At 38.1% G+C, this 20,804-nt stretch overlaps 1 protein-coding gene across 1 annotated transcript; it reads right to left on the reverse strand.

The window, feature by feature from the left end:
* Positions 1–1,450: 1,450 nt before the first annotated feature.
* LOC122225566 (killer cell lectin-like receptor 2) lies at positions 1,451–14,150 on the reverse strand. Its single transcript, XM_042948421.1, has 7 exons — positions 14,057–14,150; positions 12,302–12,418; positions 10,660–10,749; positions 9,290–9,496; positions 7,252–7,394; positions 5,066–5,172; positions 1,451–2,167 (listed from the first exon to the last, which is right to left on the reverse strand). The coding sequence occupies exons 2-7, from the start codon at positions 12,414–12,416 to the stop codon at positions 2,008–2,010; spliced, it is 822 nt and encodes a 273-aa protein (XP_042804355.1). The 5' UTR covers positions 12,417–12,418; positions 14,057–14,150; the 3' UTR covers positions 1,451–2,007.
* Positions 14,151–20,804: the final 6,654 nt, after the last annotated feature.

A 20,804-nucleotide genomic window follows, 5' to 3' on the forward strand; every position in this document is an offset into this window, starting at 1 on the left:
ATCTCAAAATAAATAAATGAACTTAAAAGGGGGGCAGGGGGCACCTGGGTGGCTCAGTAGATTGAACGTCAGACTGTTCATTTCAGATCAGGTCATAATCTCATGGTTCATGAGATGGAGCCCTGCCTCAGGCTCTGTGCTGTAAGCACAGCTTAGGATTCTCTCTCTCCTCTCTCTGCCTCTCTCCCACTAGTACATGCAGATGTTCTCTCTCTCTCTCTCTCTCTCTCAAAATGAATAAAAAAAACTTAAAAAAAATGAAAACACATGTCCACACAGAAACTTATACAAAAGTATTCATGACAGGTTTATTCGTAATAGACAAAAGTAGGAACTACATCAAATATCCATAGGTGGGTGAATAAACTCTGGTACATTGGTACAATGGAATACTATTCAGAAAAAAAAAAGAATGAACTACTGATACATGAAAGAGTACATGATTATGAAATTCTCTCACAGTCAAAACTAATCCTTTAGTGACAGAATGTGTAACTGGTTGTCTGGGAACCAGTGGGTAGTGAGAGGGAAGAAAGGAACTTTTGTAGGTGATAGAAATGTTCTATGTTTTGACCCGATGGTGTTTAAGAGATGTATACATTTGTTAAAAACCCACTGACCTCATGACTTAAAATGGATGCGTTTTATTGCATGAAAGAATAACTCAATAAAGTTGTATTTTAAAATGTCAAGGTCAAGGAAAACAACCCTGAGGAATTCTCCCAGATTAAAGAAACATCACAACTGGGGCACCTGAGAGGGGGGTTCAGTCAGTTAAGCAACTGACTCTTGATTTTGGCTCAGGTCATGATTCCAGGGTCGTGAGATCGTCTTGCGTTGGGCTCAGCACTGAGCATGAAGTCTGCTCTCTCCCTCTGGCTCTCCCCCTCTCACGCTCTCTCTCTCTCTCTCTAAAATAAAATGTAAAACAAAACAAAACAAAACAAAAAGATACATCACAACTAAATGTATCATATGACCCTGAAACGTGCAGGAAAAATGCCTATAAATGATATAATCAGGATAGTTGACAAATTTGAATATGGGTTATAGATGAAAACACAGTACTCTGTCAATGCTAAATTTCTTGGTTTTGATAATTTTACTATGGTTATACAAGACAAAGTACTAGTTCTAATAAAACATTTAGGAAAGGGACATAATGACCCCGATTTATTATCAAACAGGTGAGCAGGATGGGGGGAGGGGAGAGAGAGAAGGACTATAAAGTACAGATAGGACAAAATATTAACAAATGGTAAATGTGCAAAGACTATATGAAGGGCTTTTTTTCATTTTTTTAATGTTTACTTATTTTTGAGAAAGAGAAAGACAGAGTGTGAGCAGGAGAGGGGCAGAGAGAGGGGGGGGAGATACAGAATCTGAAGCAGGCTCCAGGCTCTGAGCTGTCAGCACAGAGCCTGATGCCGGGCTCAAACTCAAAAACCACGAGATCATGACCTGAGCCAAGGTCGGATGCTTAACCAACTCAGCCACCCAGGTGCCCCATGAGAGTTTCTATACTGTTGTTTCAACTATTCAGGAAGTATAAAATTATAGCAAAAGAAAAACATTTTAATGAGAGGTGATTATCTAGATGGGAGAGGGGAGGCTAGATAACTATTTTTTAGTTCTTAATCGTGCCATCCCTCAAAGCCGAGGCTATTTAAGTGATTCATCCTATTAATAAGGAAAGACCCAGCCTATTAATAAGGAAAAGACTAGACTATCAGAGATGTCTAATTGCTTCAGGGAAATAGAAAGAGAGAATTTCTCAGGGCCATTAAAGAGAGGGGAAATTGCTCTCCAAAGACAAAATCTTGCCCTCTTCCTCAAGAAAAGATCAGGTATCTAATTTCTTAAATCATAGTCCAAAAAGAACATTTTCTTCCTTCTCTAACTCATCTCCGTTTCCACAGTAAACTAAGTCCTGCTATCAAAAACATTAGTTTGTAAATAATCACAAATTATCACAGCAACAAACAAAAAAAATTACAAAATTCTATCTCATCTTTTCTTATAATTATTGAAGCAGGGAAAGAAAATATTACCAATTGTCTTCTCACAGATACAATTGTACTTCTGAGAGCACTCAGCATTTGTTATTCTTGTTGAAGATAAAAATGCACATTGTCCTCTCCCAGAAATATTCATGAATGCATAGTGCCTGTAGAAAAGAAAGCATACACGCTCAGCTGTTTAATTCTGAAGCTGACAATAACATAAATTATAATTTTTTAAGTCCATTGCCTAAATATCTAGAAAATGGAAATATTATAACTTCATCAGTAAAAGATTTTCTTTTGGTCTTAGCCTATTAAACAGAATATCAACTTTTGATCCCATAATAATCTCTCATTTTATTTTACACTGGGAATTTTTGTTAGAAGGCAAAATTACCTTGCAATATTGCTATGGAGTCACGATACAGTAAGCCTGCTTTCCATCCCTCATATAATTGGTATTTGCTATGTATTTGAATATCCAAATCTCTTACAGAAAGAAAAGAAAGAAAGAAAGAAAGAAAGAAAGAAAGAAGGAAGGAAGGAAGGAAGGAAGGAAGGGAGATAAATGAAACTATCTTGTGAGGCATGGGCAGAAAGCATAAGATGTATTAAATATATATGGATAAGTAAATCAGTAACCTTGGAGACATGTCAGGTATATATACAGTATAGAGCATAGGAAAGGAAGAAAGAACAAAGCAGCACTAAATGTCTCACTCAAAATATACACTATGAACAGAGATACTTAACATCCATGAGGTCTTAAACTCACCTCCCACTGGTGACACGCATACTGGCCCTCTGCCTAAAAAACTCAAATAAAATCCATACCTGCTCAGCAGGTTCACTGAAAAGCTGCAGTTGTGGCCGGGCTTACGTGTTCCTGCCTCTCCCCAAGAGAGAAAATGTGTATGCTGGCCATAGAGGCTTCTGTTTGGTGGGCCCTCTTAGTCAAAACTCAAGTGATGTCCTAGAAACCACACCATTATCAGGAAAGCAGTATGGAGAAGAATCAGGCCATATGAAGATTACTTAAACCAGGATTCGAGTGATCCTTTTACCCACTGGCACCCTATCCTGAGTTTGACAATTGATCCCATTCCAGCGCACTGTGAAAAGCTATCCCATTTCTTTCCCCTTGCATAGTGCTATTTGTTTTAAATTGATTTGATTAACTGTACAATTTAGGCATCTTAATTTGGCCCATGAGCCTTTCTGTTCTATGCTTCTGAGGTCTTTGCTTAGAAGTGTATTCACTATGACTATATCGAAGTAATCTCCTTCATGACATCTCTTGTAAGTTTGCAGCCCAAAATCACACTACTTGTAGGACCTAAATTTAGAATTAAAAGTGGCCCAGATACACCATACCCCAAGGTATCCAAAAACAGCTAATTATTCCTTGAAAAAGCAACCTTCATCTCAGTCCCCAAATAATTTCCACAGCAGCTCAAAAAGAAAAACAAAAATCACTAAACACTACAAAGGAAATGACACCATGAACAAAAGCAAGCAGAAACAATAGAGTAGACCCACAGACTTCAAATATTAGAATTATCGGATACCAAATATAAACTAGTATGTTTGATATCTTTCAAAAGACAGTTTGAAAATATGAGTAACTAGCAAGATTTGAAAACTTAAAACAGAATCCCTAGAAATCAAAAGTGTAACAGTTAAGATTTTTTAAAAGTCATTGAGCAATTTAAAAGAAGATTATAACTAAATATAAACCCAAGCATTTACAAAACACTGCACTTCAAAATAAAACTTTAAGGGTGCCTAGCTAACTCAGTTGGAAAAGCATGCGACCAGGGCCATGAGGTTGAGCCCTATATTGGGTATAGAGATCACTTAGTTACTCACTTACTTGCATAAAGAAACAAATTCAAAATAAAACCATAGTGAAGGTATATGTATGCATGTTTGTGTGTATACTCATGTATATTTATGTCTATAAATAATATAACTAACAATATACAGATCAAATGATGTGATAATATTTCACACGTATCGAAAATATCCTAAGTCAAAAATGCGTTTAATACACCTAACCTACTAGGTTAGCCTAGCATGCCTTAAATATGATCAGAACACTGATGTTAGCCTTTAGTTAGGCAAAACCATCTAACACAAAGCCTATTTTATACTCAAGTGTTGAGTATCTCCAGTGATTTGTTGAATCCGATAGTGAAAGTGAAAACCAGAATGGTTGGATGGGTACAGGATGGTTGTAAGTGTCCGGGTTGGTGATCTTGTGATCACGTGGCTGACTGGGATCACGTGGCTGACTGAGAGCCGCAGCTCCCAGCATCACAAGAGATCATACTGCACATCACCAGCCCAGAAAAAGATCATATGAAATATTCAAAGTACAAATTCTACTGCATATTGCTTTCACATTATTGTAAAGTAGAAAAATTATAAGTTTGGGGCCCCTGGGTGGCTCAGTCAGTTAAGCGTCCGACTTCAGCTCAGGTCACGATCTCACGGTCTGTGAGTTCGAGCCCCGTGTGGGGCTCTGGCTGATGGCTCAGAGCCTGGAGCCTGCTTCCGATTCTGTGTCTCCCTCTCTCTCTGCCCCTCCGCCGTTCATGCTCTGTCTCTCTCTGTCTCAAAAATAAATAAACGTTATAAAAAAAACAAAATTAAAAAAAAAAGAAAAATTATAAGTCAAACCATTATAACTCAGGGACCATCTACAACGGTGTGTCAGATGAATTTGGGGTATCCTCAAAATACCCATCTGTCATTGTGGGAGGGATCACTATAATTCAGTCAGAATGATGTACTTTATAATTTTGGTTTATTTTGTGTGCCTCATAACACATACGTCTGAGCATGTGCCTAGGATCATAATTTTGTTAATAATCTGCATGACATTTCCCTTCCTTTTTAATTATACTTCCTAAAACATTTTCTTAATCACTCTACTTGTTCTTACCAATGACCCCTGTGGGAAAACTGTGGGAAACAAGACAAGATTCTTTTTAGATACAGATACATCCTGATTCCAACACCAATGTTGGAGTTGGAATGCATTCATTCCAGAGACTTACATCCCCAAAAGTGGGTCACTGTCAATCCATTTCCATTTTCTTTCTCCTCCTTTATATGATAATCCAATCCAGTAGTAATTCCTATAAGTTTGGGTTTGAATGAAGGTCTGTAAAGGAAACAAAACATATCATGTGACTAGCTCCCATCGGTTAGATAAATGAAAAAACCAGATAAAGGTCCCAGCTATTTCTGTGGCTGGTACTCTGCTATGTTCCATACCATACTTCATCTCTACTTCTTAGAAAACCCTCTCTTCCCGCCTATCCCTGTGCTTTTATCTTCTGAAGTAATTTTCTATCATAGATTATTTACTTAGTATTAAAAATGGCTGCCAAGGGGTTCCTGGGTGGTTCAGTCGTTTAAGCATCCAACTCTTGTTTTCAGTTCAGGTCATGATCTCACTGTCATAAGATTGAGTCCCAAGTTGGGCTCCATGTTGGGCATGGAGCCTGCTTAAGATTCTCTCTCCCTCTCTCTCTGCTCCTCCCCTGCTCGTGCTCTCTCTCTCTCTCTCAAACAAAATCAAATAAAATTAAAATTAAAATTAAAATTAAATGGAGAACTCCTGGGGTGCCTGGGTGGCTCAGTCAGTTAAGCATCTGACTGTCGGTTTCAGCTCAAGTCATGATCTTGTGGTTTCATGAGTTCAAGCCCCGCATCAGTCTCCGAGCCTGCTTGGGATTCTCTCTGTCCCTCTCTGCTCCTTCCCCACTCACGCTGTGTCTGTGTCTCTCAAATAAATAAGTAAACTTAAAAATAAAAAAAAAAAAAATGGAGCACTCCTTTAAAAAAATTTTTTTAATAGAATAAAAAACAAAAATGGCTGCCAGTCTCATGGATTATTTAAAACACGAAAAAAATGTAAATTTAAGTATCTAATAATAGACTTGTTAAATAATTTATGACACTATGAAACTACTCAAAATCATGCTCCAGAAAAATATTTAAGGATACTGACAGTGATCATTACATATTCTTAGATGAAGAAAGGAATTTTCAAAACAAATTTATTAAAATAAGAAGTATATATAAGAAGTTGTGCATCAGAGCTGAGAAAGGCTTGCTATAGTGTAGTAGTTAGAAAGGGTGAAGGGAAAAGGGGCAGTATTTGGAAATATTTGCTATGTCAAAAAATGTAATATATCAAAGTGACATATAATGTCTGATCAAATGTGTGAGTGTATTTTAAAATATAGGTTTAAATTTAAGTGGGTTTTACTGCAACAAACAAAAATAATTTTATGACTTCATATCATAAATTTTTTTTATGTTGTGATTTAAAACATCTATTAGATTTGCATATAAATGTTGTGTTGTTTTCCTAAGTGATAAGTAGACGTTTCAGACTGGTCTTTGAAAACATTTCTCAGTAAAAAACATTCTGTGTATGTGGATAGTTTTTATTGGTAATAAATTTAAAAGATAATTTTGATATTGTCACTTTATTTTCTCTTTTTACAATTCATTTTAAAAAATATACATCGATACAATATATTAGAATATTGATCAAATGAATGTTATGTACAGATGCAATGAAAATCACCATTAGGCTAATTTGTAAAACTGTTATCACTTTTACGTTACTCATTATTATCTCCATTTTGCAGCTGGAAAAACTGAGACCCAGACACTAAGTAATTCACCCAAGCTCACTTAGCTAGAAAGTGGCAGAACTGGATTTTGCCTGATACCAGGCAGTCTGGCTCCTGGATTCCTAATAGTACCTACTGGATTAGATTGCCTCCAGGTACTTAGTTGCCACCTTAGAAGGATAAATAACCACTGCTTCCAGGCTGCAAATACCAAAGGGTTAAGAGCTCCATTGAAGGAGAGCCATGCTTTTCAGTGAGCTGTTCTCCTGCAGATGCCTTAGAAAAGGAAATGAATGCAAAACCCCAAAGTGAATCTTCAAGGGGGTTTTCCATTTTGGAAATATTAATGGTCATCATGAATAGATAATATAAGAATGCTTAGTAAGTGGCAGCATCATATATGCCCATCAGTAGGCAGGGTTTTCCAGAACGCTTAACCTTCTTAACTACACAACTTGTGCTCACTCAACAGATACAACCCAGAGGATAACTGAAGGTCCCTCTGTCTGGATTGCCACATCCTCATTATCTTGGGTCCCTGGGTAAGAGACCTGGTGCAAGAAAATAAAAGTAAATGTAACAGTCCATGTTACCAGTTCATCTTGATCATTTATCTTCAGAAGAAATGAATTATAGCTTTGGCATGTCTGTTTACATCCCTTCCAGTTTTTATATTCAGGAATAAAATAGTAACACTTTATTCCACAACAGGACCAGTGGCTTTCATAGAGTTTGCCTGCAACATATAAGGTGAAACATTACCTGCTATTCCATTAAGCAGAGCCATATATTTATCAGCCCTCCATAACTAAGTAAAATCTTAGTATCATCAATAATGACAATATTACGTTCATCAAGATTCTGGAATGCAAAGAGATAGCTCTCATGTTCCTTGCAGCACAATTCACGACAGCCAAGATATGAAAACAACGAGTGTCCCTCAATGGATGAATGGATAAAGAAAATGTGATATATACAATCAATAGAATACTCTTCAGCCTTTAGAAAAAGGAAATCCTGCATAGGCAACAGCATGGATTAACCTTGAGGATATTATGCTCAATGAAATAAGCCAATCACAGAAGTATAAATACTCCATGATTCCACTTATATGAGATACAAAAAATAGTCAAATTCAGAGAAACAGAAACTGGAAGGTGGTTGCCAATGGCTACAGGAGGGGGAAGTAAGGAGTTTTTTGTTCAATGGGTATACAGTTTCAGTTGTGCAAGATGATTAAGTTCTAAAGATCTGTGGTACAACAAAATGCCTTTGGTTAACAATACTGAAGTGTGCACTGAAAAACTTGTTAAAAGGGTGAATCTTGTGTGTTCTTACCCACTCCCAAAAAGAGAGACATGAGAAAACTTTTGGAGGTAATGGATATGTCTATTACCCTGATTATGGATGATTTTACAGATATATGCATATGTCCAAACTTGTCAAATGATATACAGTAAATATGTGCAACTTTTGCATGTTAATAATACCTCAAGAAAGCTGTTTTTAAAACAATAAAAGTAAGTTTTTAAAAAGATTCTGGGGGCGCCTGGGTGGCTCAGTCGGTTAAGCGTCCAACTTCGGCTCAGGTCATGATCTCACAGTTCGTGGGTTCGAGCCCCGCATCTGGCTCTGTGCTGACAGCTCGGAGCCCAGAGCCTGTTTTGGATTCTGTGTCTCCCTCTGTCTCTGCCCCTCCCCCACTCGCGCTCTGTCTCCCTCTGTCTCAAAAATAAATAAACATTAGAAAATAATAATAATAAAAAATTTTTTTAAAAATAAGATTCTGGAATGTCTTCTAAATAAAAGAAACATTCTTCGGGATTTTTTTCTTTTCCTCATACATTTTATAATGTATCAAATTTTTGAAATAGCATTGATTCTTTAATAACAGAGAAGATAAATTCCTACAACCTACCATATTGAAATGATATTAAATATGCAAAATCTTTGTAAACTCCAAATCCTAAACAAATATTTAATAGTTGTTAATTAACCAGGTCAGTTCATTCCACCATTATACATGATAACAGAGTTTATTATGTGAGATTTAATATTCTTATCTCTTGGATGTTTTTAATGGTATTATCAGACCGAGTTGCACAAACATCAACACTTAGGCAAAACTTGCAGGAGCACTGCAGAGAGCATACAGGCCAAATATCTCAACTCAAGGCAGAATGGGAACACATGCACACAATCATCTTTCCAAGAGCATCCAAATGAAAGGCATTGTGCCCATTTTAGCCGAAGTACATTTTTACTTATAGCCTCCATATCTCATGTCAGCAACAAAGCGGAGTGCCTAATTTGCCCACAGGTCCAAAATGATCCAAGTTTTCAGGGAAGCTGACACACGATTTCACCTTCTGGGAGCAGTAGAAATGCAGGGCTTGTCATTGAGTTTGGGGGAAATATAGAGCCCTACTAATCCAAATGGCTCCTGGGGTCTGTCTCATATTTGATACAGGCAAACCCGAACACTCATATTACATCTCAGAAGTAGAAATAAAAAGTTGCCTGGTAAACCTAGATCACTAGCATAGATTGTAAACCTGTCTATTTAGCCTCAAACCTTCTGGGAGGGGAAGAAATAAAAGAAAATCATGCAATCTTCCCTTCCTTTCATACCTATATTTTTTCTCTGGCATGTCCTTTCTATAAAATCCTGCTTCATTTTCTGCTGAAGACTTTCATTTTCACGACTGTTATATTCCAAAATCTTATTTGTCAAAAGTTGCTCCTTGAAGTAGCTGTCATTTTGCACAATTTGGTACTCTTGGCTCAAATTTCTTATCTTTTCCCTCTGCTGATGGTTTTCTTGAATATACTGAAAAACTAAAATTAACAGCATAGGTATAATATAAAAGTACTCATACGGCTTAACTGTTAAAATGTAAGACAAAGGAAAGTCTCACTTTGATAACCAACCCATTTCATTACTTTAAATGAGTAATTTGACATTTAGAAAGTAACACCTCAATAAACTAACCATAGAAATGGAACCACCAAATTTCACACTGTTAGTAACCTGAGTGTAGAATAAATAAATAAAATTATGATGGTAACACCTTATAATTCGGTTTTGTTTCTTTTTAAAAGTTAGTGCATCATTTATAAATAGGTACCAAAGTAAAAATCAGTCAATCAACTTTTAACAACACATCTGAGCATGAAAAACTGTGCTGAGACACATAAGGAAATAGCATCATTGTTATTAGAGGAGATAGAATATACACAGAAGAAAAGAGAGAAAGATTTAAATATGTACATTTATCTGAATGTAACATATTAGTAATTTTCTCAAAAAATGTCAAGAAATTCAAATAAAAGATAACAGTTGAATTTAAGGGGCACCTGGGTGGCTCAACTAGTTAAGCATCTGACTCTTTGTTTTGGCCTTAGGTCATGATCTTTCAGTTTCCTGGGTTCAAGACCCATGTGGGGCTCTGCATTGGCAGCTCGGAGCCTGCTTGGGATTCACTCTCTCCCTCTCTCCCTGCCCCTCCCCCACTCACGCTGTCTCTGTCCGTCTCAAAATAAATAAATAAACTAAAAAAACATTTAAAAAGTTGTATTCAAGATCATCTAATGTCCATGTACAGAATCACTCTTTCCACTAAACTATATCTTCGTTAAATACTTTAAAAAAAATCACAAGAAAGTCATAATTTCTTCTGAACAGCTATTTCTTGAAGAATGTTTAAGAATCACAGTGATCTAAACTCAGAAGTCAGAATATGACTAAGTCCTGTAACTGGAGGAATGTTATCATGTATTATACACAGTAAGACAACTCACTGAACCACAGAGTCACTGGAATAGGTAAGTAACATGAAAATAGCACTGTGACATGTCTATGGAAAAAATCACCCAGAAGGAGCCACCTGGGACATTCCCTGATGGGAGTCGGGGAACAATTAACGGAGCACAATTAATATTTGCACAATTAGCGGTCCCTGCTATTACTCAGGCTTGAAGGATATATTTCAATTACTCACTCTTTGTCCCCAACACTGCAACTGTCACCAATAGTAGTAAACAGAGGATCCCAAGAATCACCGCAATGAGATGCCAGGGCACTGAAAACTCTTTAAATAAAAAGAAAGATAATTATCAGGGGCAGAGCATGGCCCCTACTAACCTTAGCCTGGGATACCATTTGAAACAAAGAGACAATCTTCCCTAAAATTTTTACAAAAATATATCATACCAATTGATTTAAATTCGTAACCTAATAATTACAGTTTTAAAGTCTCAGATTTCTGGGGCGCTTGGGTGGCTCAGTCGGTTGAGCATCTGATTCTTGATTTTGGCTCAGGTCATGATCCCAGTGTCATGGAATCCAGCCCTGTGTCAGGCTCAGCAAGGAGCCTGCTTGAGATTCTCTCTCTTTCTCTCTCTGCCCCTCTCCCCTTTTATGAAAAAAAAAATAAGGTCTCAGACTTCTGATGATATACACCCACTGTAGAAATATTACACATAAGAACAGTCCAATAGGATTTTAAAAGTACTTCCCTTACTAAATAGAAAGCTGTCCAATGACTATGCTGTGCACTTGAAACTAAGGTGCATTGCATGTCAACTATCCTTCAATTTAAAAAAATCTAACCAAGTTTTCAAAAAGAAGCACAGAAGGCAATAGACATAATACACATTTATAAGAATCCACACGGACATTGTATACTCTTTCCTGTGATCACAACTAATCATGAAGAGGAACAAAAAAGCAGTCAATATTCTTGAGGAATTGGTAGCCAACAGTGGATATTCTGAAGCTGGAAATGTGATTGGGATCTATCCTTAAACGAGTTTCTAGAAATAGGGGCGCCTGGGTGGCTCAGTTGGTTGAGCGTCCAACTTCAGCTCAGGTCATGATCTCACAGTTTGTGAGTTCCAGCCCCACATCGGGCTCTGTGCTGACAGATCAGGGCCTGGAGCCTGCTTCGGATTCTGTGTCTCCCTCTCTCTACCCCTCTTCTGCTCGCATGCTGTCTGTCTCTCTCTCTCAAAAATAAATAAACATTAAAAAAATTTTTTTTAATTTCTAGAAATCAAATTTCCTTTCTTTTTCATCAATTCTATTTTTCCCTAGACAATATTATATTTAGCCTCCTATTTTTGAGGTCCTTGATCTGAAAACTGTATCTCTGTCACTAAATTAAAACAGTAAAAGTCATTCTCACTTTAGAGCTCGTGACAATATTTGAAGGTAGAACAGAAAAGAGAACAGAAAAAAAAAAATGAATGCTCCTTCTGTTTCTTCATTGCCGTTAAGGTTTGGTAAATATTTAAGACACCTAAAACACCTTCTATCTGAATAAAAACATTGTTTCTAACAAATATTGTCATTTTTCAAGCAGTCTCTAAGACCTTTATTTCTCTAGGAAATGCAGTGTTTTCTTGAGACTGTAATCTGTCCTTCACTTTTAATGGCCTCAAAAATTCCTCTTGATCAGCTTTATGAATCTAAAAGAATTCATCAATTTCTCCATTCTCACAAACTTAAAAAGAAAAAAAAAAAAAAGACTTGCTCTGCTACCTACGCCATTATCGTTTCCTATCACCATTTGAGAACCTGAAGGACAGACAGGAACTTTTTTTCAAACGTCAAAGTTTGAAAGAGATGCTTAAGACACGTACCTTTGTCATCAGTTTTCCCAGGCCTTTGAGTCCTACCTGGCCTTATTCTATTTTGTGACTCTGAAGGAGACTGAAGAAATCTCAGGGTGGAATAAATCACTTTCTGATCGCTCATCTCTACAGGAAGAAGGGAAACGTGTTTTGCATTAAAACCTCACAACAGGATGATTTCTTTCCAAAGAAAAATTACAGTGTCAGTCTATAGAAATATACAAGAAACATACCTAGAGGTGTGTGTGTGTATCTGTATGTGTAAGGGGAGGTGTGTTTAACTCCTTCAAGTGCACAAAGCATGTGGACTGAGCCTGATATATATAGGAAAGCGAAAACCTTTCAATATTTCTGTTAAACTCATTTATACTTCTAGTGATTATTGCCATTATGATTAGAAATACAGAAAGGTGGTTTTTTTTTAATCTATCAATACACTGAATAGGCTGAGTCATATTCACCCAGCCAATTTAACTCCAAATGTTCAATGTACATATACAAATGTTGGGCAAATTTGAGGCACCATTGTAAATTACTGAGACCATTTTAAAACTATCAATTCAAAAAACAAAAATTCTGTTTCTGAAGTACTGAAAAAATATAAGTATCTTGCCTTAAAAAGCCTTAATATACACATTCATATCTATATATAAATATTACAAAGTTCTTGCATTCTTTTCAGTTATGACATGACTCTACTAGAGTGTTTCCCAAAATACATCCCATAAACCATCTGCAAAAGAATTATTAAGGGTTAACATCACAGATTGCTCAACAATCTGATTCCAGTGCCCCATGCAAGGTGTGTGGAATAAACATCTCTTAGGGGTGCCTGGGTGGCTCAGTTGGTTGAGCATTCAATTCTTGATTTTGGCTCAGGTCATAATCCCAGGTAGCCCCATGTCGGGCTCTGTTTTGAGCATTGAGCCTACTTAAGATTCTCTCTCTCTCTCTCTCTCTCTCTCTCTCTCTCTCTCTCTCTGTCTCTCTCTCTTCCCCACTCCCCCACTTGCACGTGCTCTCTCTCTCAAAACAAAAATAAATTAATTAAAAAATAACGATTAAAAAAATCTCTTAGTTGGAGCCAAGACTCCTGTATTTTTAATCCCAAATGATTCCATGTATATTTGAATTTTAGAAATAATTTTCTAGTGTATGATGTTGCCACAGAAGCCTCTGTGAAAATAAAATTTGTCAATAGGCAGTCATTAGTTAATATCCATAAAGGATTTGATCTATAATAATATCAATATAACAAGAAATTATTAAATAGTAAACGTCTAAAACTTACCTTGGTTCTTATATTAATCAGTGTGAAGAGATGATATCTAAGGAGCAGAAAACGTGGAAAACAAATTGCACATGTAACTATATCCTTTTTCAATTTTTTAATTAACTTCTAAAATTTTCTAACTTCTTCACATTTTCCCTAATTTCCTAAGGAACAGGAGTGTTTTCACTTATTCAGTCCTTTAAGATGGATAGTATGTAAGTAACTCAACATAAAGCAAAACACGCAGCATATTGAGAAAAAGAAAATAGCTTCCCGTGAATGCTGCAGTAGTTTTCATATCCTTTAGAGTTCATGCAGTTCTGATGTGATCATTAGAAAATTCTTTTCTAGCAATCCCATATTCATGCCAAGCCACTTGTAATAAAACGCCATATTCCTAGCATCTTTTTTCCTGAGAATTTTTTCTTTATAAGTGGGACTAGTAGGATACTCAGATAACAAAGCTATGAGAAAGCAAAAGCAAATGTTACCTGTGTCTATGCCAGGCAGTGATGCAGGTGGAGAACACTGATCCAGAAATGCGGTGGAAGAAGCTGGCCTTTCCAATCCTGGATCCCTTGTGTGCGTCAGGGCTATAAGACAGAAGGCAGAAATGAATTTTCTCTGAATGGTACTCACACTAAAAAAATTAGTGCCCCTCCTCTTGACCAAAGTGGTGAAAGGAAATTATATCAAAAGGCTGATGTTGAGGTATATCTTCCTCCATTTCAACTAATCAACCACTTCGAACTCTTTGCAAAATAACAGTCAAAATCAATTATTTGAGGACTGAACATATAAATGAACACAGTTTTGTTCTAAATTCTAAGTAACTAAATTCTTTAACTCTTAAATAGCCTGTTAGAAACTTTGTCTTCCATGTTGCTATTTGAAAAAAATGTATTATTTCTTTTTTCCATTTATGTGTACTACAGATAAGTGTATTTTAGAAATTGTTTTTACATGTCCATAATTCCACTACAAAAATTTTGGCGTATATTCTTCTAGTTTTTCTATCCACACACTGGGTTTATTATCAAAGTTGGAATCGTTCCATACATGATGTTTTTGATTATTTCCTAATAAATGTTTCCTCATTTAAAAAATATTCATCTACAATGTGATTTTAAAAACCATATATAGTCATTACCCAGACAGATTATATCACAATTTATTCAGGCAATCCCCTACGGTTGGGCATCTGGGTGGTTTCCATGTTTTTTGCTAACATAAAAAATATTTGGCCTTATTTTTGAATACTGTCTTAGAAAAAATTTTTAAACATAAAATTATGGGATCGATACGTTAAAGAACTTTGATACATATTGCCAAATGCCTTCCAGTGAAGTTGCTCCCATTTGTACATCACTAGGTGTGTGAGAAAATGCTCACATTTGATCTTTTAAGAAGAGATACTATTGAAGTATTCCTCCACTCGAGTTTTGTGCGTGAACCTTACTTCGTGAAGATCTTCAACCTTCCAGCTAAAGGAAATTCATCTCTGCAACTGTTTCTATGAGTCAGACCTTACCAGAATACAGCCAAATCTCCCTGAAGTTCATTGTCATGTAATACAGTCCTTGTCAGTCTTCTGACATACAGCTCTATGAAACCAACCGACGTTGCCCTTCACATCACATGATTATGGTTAACGTGGGGTGTGGCAGAGAGGAGTGAGGTGGGATGAGAAACAGAAATTGGTTATGCAGAGACAACTCACCCTTATTTCACCCGACTCTGACCAAATTCCTCGCTTATTCTTTTTTTCCCTTACCACGTCGAGCCACAACCAAAGCATTGTCCTTTAGAAGGATTTCTCATTCTTCAGTTTGCTCATGCTGCCCACCTCACTTCCATGCTACTTTACAAACACAGCTACTGACTGTTCTCACCGCTAGGACCACCATGTCTAGGTTATGTTGCCAGTGTTTGGTCCCTGTCTGTCCCCAAAGCGGTCCTGAATCTCTGAATCACCACTTGTCATCATGTGCAGGCACTCAGCTGAAATACCTCCCAGAGACTAATTTAATTCAATAAGACAAAGCAAAGTTGCATGGGTAGTTTCTGGACACTTCAAGAATACATGCTGCTGGGCATTTTCTTGTCTTTACCCCACTCCTGGTTCTACTTTGTTCATCTCCAAACAGAGAAAGATCTTAGCCTTCTATCCTAGCACCAAAAATAAATAAATAAATAAATAAATAAATAAAACCAGTTCTGCTGAGAGAACATTGGGAGTAGGGGTGGGAGAAGTATTCATGGTGATCAAAAAAGTGGCAGAGAGAGACACTATCATTTATTGGAGGACCCACTGTACATCCAACCATATCAAAACCTTCCAATGCTGAGAACTGTTTATTACTGTCCCCATTTTACGAATGAAGAAACTAACGTTAAGAAGTTAATTGACTTGCCGACACCCACGTTCTTGCTAAGTCTTGACCCATGTTTAAAATCAGGCCTGACTGAATATAAAGCACTGACAGAATATGGATTCAGAAGGGCTTGGATTTGCAACAAACCTCATGCTACAAAGCATGAATTCTGGAAGCAGGCAGATGTGGCTTGAAATACCAGCACTAGCTTCCCTGTGAGATGTGGGGCAAGTCACTACCCTTCTATAAAACGTCGGGTTCATCATAGTAAGATAGCGAGAATATTTGCCTTCTCAGGTTGTTATGAGAGTTAAGTGAGACCGGGTCTATCAAGTGCCAACCAGACCTGGTAAACATGCAGTAGGCACTCATTAGATGTTAAATATTATTATTTGAGGTCCAAGGTTCAAATCCTTTCTAGCTGCAAAAATGTGAACCAGTCACTTGCGATCTTCAAGCCAGTTTCCTCCCATGCTCTATGAGAATATCACTCACTTGATAGACTTGGAAGACTTCAATGAGATTAGCACTACAGATAGGATTTCTCAGACTTCAAAATAAATAGTCATTTTTTCCCTCTCTCTCCCAAGGTTCTATAAATAGTAGAAAAGCCAGGACTGCAATCCAGAAGTCCTGACAGGCTGAGCTAGTTTCTCTGTTCTAACATGTGAGGTTTGGAGTGTAGACACTCGGAAGAAAGGAGGTGGGAAGGGGCGGTCAGGCACATTAGTACTGGAAAAACGTGGGCGGCATCCTACTACCTCCCTAGAAAAACCATTCTGTGCCCTCAGATCTAGCTATTTATATTTTCCTGTCCCTGTGGAGACACTAGTAATGCTGAGCCTTTATTCTGTTTTGATTTACATCCTTATAGCTGATGAAAGGGTGGAGAGTTCTCACGATGGAGCCTAGACAGCTGCAGATTACCTTTTTTCACTTCCATACCTGTCTGTCTTCTCTACGTAAACTCTGTGACTACCATGTCTGTCTGGTCCCTTATCGTAACTGCAGCACAGACAAGAGATACGATGCCTACATGTGTGCTTGATGAGCAAGGGGGTTCGAGTTAAGAGAAATTGACTATAAAATCTAGATTTTTCCATTTTAGAGAGAAGCCAGTGAGAGGTCTTCTGAATTCACTTTTGCTCAAAAGACACATAATACATAAAACATATGTATATACAAAGCATTTGTTTACTTACTTCCTGGTTGCTTGGCTGCAAAGCCTTTTTCCATTTGGGAAACTACACAACTTACCTCAACCCCTACTGGCAATATTCACTTTGTCAGCTAGGAGCTTAGATCACGGCTTCTAGTCACACCTTCCAGCTTTCTGGTCACACCGTCAAACCACAGCAGCATGCTGTTTCTCCTCTTGAACGTGAAGTATGTCTAGCATAAACACTAGTTCCTACGAAAAGATGGTCTTCCTCCCTCTCCTGAGAAGTGGACCTCACCTAGCCAAGATTCCCACCTCCACGGTTGTTAGACTTAATGCCTAAACTTCATGACACTGAGCGACTTCTGGCTCTTGTTGTAAAAACTCAAAAGACTTCATTTGAAGGTTCCTGTTCCCCTGACTAGTACCTCATTTGTCCTTCTTGTCTTTACAATAAAAACTGTTCTAACACTCTAGAGTCAAAATCTTTGATATTGGCCCAATTGCCCTCCAGCAGTCAATCAAACAGTACCCATCCTTCCTCCAATTTCTAAATACCTAAATGAGAAGACCGTCTCAGGAAATAAGTAAGCATGAAAAATTATGGGAAAAGAAAAAAAAAGGATTTCAGGTTGCTATTTGGGCTCTCCGCCACTAAAGGATAAAGTCTGTTCATGGGTTGAAGGGAAAATAGCTCTGCAAAGTAGTGGCACAATTAAGAAGTTAGATGTTTGAATTAGTGTTCCCTCCACTATATCACACAGTTCAGACTCTAAGCTCACCCTCAAACCATTCATTTACCTTTGCTCTTTATTTTTATTAAATTCTGTGGATTTTCTATTCTAGCTCATTACCATATAATGCTAAGAAGCCAACTATTAAAACTGCCCATAGATGTGTATAGGAGCCTTATTCACAATTGCCAAAACTTGGAAGCAACTGAGAGGTGCTTCACTAGATAAAAGGATAAACAGTTTAAAAGGATAAACCGTGGTCCATCCAAGCAATGGAATATTCAGCGCTAAGAAATGAGCTATCAAGCCATGAAAAGACACGAAGGAAACTTAGTAAGAAATGAACTATCAAGCCATGAAAAGACATAAAGGAAACTCAAATGTGTATTACCAAGTAAAAGAAGTCAATCTGAAAAGGCTACATATTGTCTGATTCCAACTATGACACTTTGGAAAAGATAAAACTATGGAGACAATACAAAGAGTAGCAGTTGCCAGGGGATGAGAGTAGGGAGAAATAGAATAGAGCCCAGGGGAATTTTAGGGTGGTGAAAATACTAGCTCTGAGACCAGAATGATGGATATATGGTCATTATACATTTGCCCAAACTCACAGAACGCACACTGCCAAGAGTGAACCCTAATGTAAACAAACTATGGGTTTTAAGCGGTTATGATATGTCAGTGGAGACTCATCAAATATAACAAATGTGCCACTCTGCTGAGAGATGCTGATAACAGAGAAGGCTGTGCATGTGGGCAGCTAGAGTATATGGGAAATCTCTGTACCTTCCTCTCATTTGGCTGTGAACCGAAAATTGCTCCCCCCCCAAAAAATCTTTAAAAAAAAATCACAGGGATCACTGGTTGAACTTACAGCACAACCCATGTTCACAGGTCTCAAACAAAATGGTCTAATGATGGATACACAAAATAATCTCAGCTCTCATTTACATTAAAAATGTCCACATGAATAAACTCAGTCTGACATCGATGAAGTATCCGCATGTACTCTTAACTGTAAGAAGCAGAGGTGCAAAACCTAGAAACTCAAAATAAAGAATTCTCGCCGGTCCTCTTTGCAGGGCCATTTATCTATTCCTTGGCTGAACAAAATTAAAGTGCTCTACTTGGACCATACATGAGAAAATTAGAATCGCAGTGGGACCACATCCAAAAGACACATCCTGTTCCGAGGTATTTGAATATACAGCTCTGTGGCAGAGGTATGTGTGTATGCAAAATTCATGGCAGTTGGAAGGTTTGCACAGTGGCAGAAATGAGTCTCTTCCACCTCAGACTAAGTTACAAAGACACATAATCTGAAGGCAGGAAGTACAAAAGACAACAAGCTCAATCAACTGTTACAAAGCACCTACTCTACGGAAAAGACTGTGCTAGGTGCTGGGTGGTGACACTCCATCCCAAAAAGGAACAAAAGGAGGGACGGGGCACAGAATCAATACTTAGGAATACTTTGATTATTGTAAGAGGTCTCTTTTTTTATGGGGAGAGGGGAAAGGGAACATGTATCTGCTGACCTGAGTGCTATAACAATCTGGTTTCACATAAAATTAGTACACAATTTAGTTTTTAGTGATCCTTGTCCGCTAGCAACTTACCATCAAGGAGAGCCAGTTCAAACAGGGTACATGAAAGCCAGAAACAATATAAAGTATTTATCCTAATGACCTATCCTCCAATCTTGGTTTGAACATGAGAAACACAGTAGATAGTGGAGACAGAGCATAACAAGTGAGTCAGCGCTAGAGGGAAGTCAGAGAATGAAAACAGAGTTAATGCATTAGAGGCTTTTTTTAATCTAAGGACTATTTCCCCCAACTCCCTCAATCTTCATCATTTTAGTCAATGTCTTCCTCAGGAGACTCAGAATAAAGATTCTCTCAAGGAGCAACCAAAAATTGTGGCCCTACAGAAGGTTAACAGAGCAATTTGTTTTTCCCTTCCTCCTCGAGACTGACGTCTAAGAAAATTATAACATGACTTTATGACTTTACATTGCATATCCACCAAGGTCTACAACTTAAGAAGATATGCTTATTTTCATAAGAGACCAGCAGGTGAAGACAGTATAGTCTTGCACCGTGGAGATCAGGTGACGTTCCAGAGCAAACCTGAAGAGGATGCCCATTCGTGTTCATGCCTGTTTATGCAGTGTGAAAGACCAGACGGTACTCCAAGGCAAACAGGCTACCAAGACGTGCTTTAGAGCTACATTGTCCAAAGGATAGCCACAAGGGACACTGGCTACCTAAATTTAATCAAGAGGGAGGAGTCAACAAGAGGGATACCAGAACTTCCCTCCTCCCTCAAACTCGGCAGTATTGAGATCACTTGGAATTCCAGGAATCCAGGCTGCAGTCGGACAGAAACCTCTCCAGGAGCTAGAGAGAAGCTTGGCAGTTCAGAGGTGCGTTTAGTGAATTGGGAGAGACCAATCGGGTGGCTGCGGAGGCAAGGAAGAGGGAGGTAACCCTGTCGGTGGAGAAACAAAAGGAGCAGAAAGAGGCTATGGAAGTGTGGGATTGTATTTGAATAAGAGAAAAACCTCTCTGGACCACGGTCCAGGAAACAAGAATACAAAGAGAGATGAGAGACAGTTTCTACTTTGCAAGCAGCCCAGGAGTGAAGATCAGAGATTTCAGGGTTGCAGGACTATCTCCGGACCACAGCCACTGCCTGCAGGCTGCCCTGCGTGCACCTGGTGGGGAGGAGAGCCAGCCCCCGGCTTGGTAATGCTCTGGGGGCGCACTGCAAGAAAGCTGTCCCCTCCATGCAGTGCTGTGAGAAGAGGGTTTACTAATGCTTCAAGAACAAGACGCTGCAGGCGCCAGGCAGACGCCCGTTGTCCACCGGGCGGAGTAGTGCTATTCTCGGTCCATGCAGAGTGGGATCCTTTAAACCACCGAGTTTTGAATCCCAGTAGAGTGCCCAGGACGCAGGGAGACTG

Source organism: Panthera leo, chromosome B4 (genome assembly GCF_018350215.1).
Source record: "Panthera leo isolate Ple1 chromosome B4, P.leo_Ple1_pat1.1, whole genome shotgun sequence".
NCBI lineage: Eukaryota > Metazoa > Chordata > Mammalia > Carnivora > Felidae > Panthera > Panthera leo.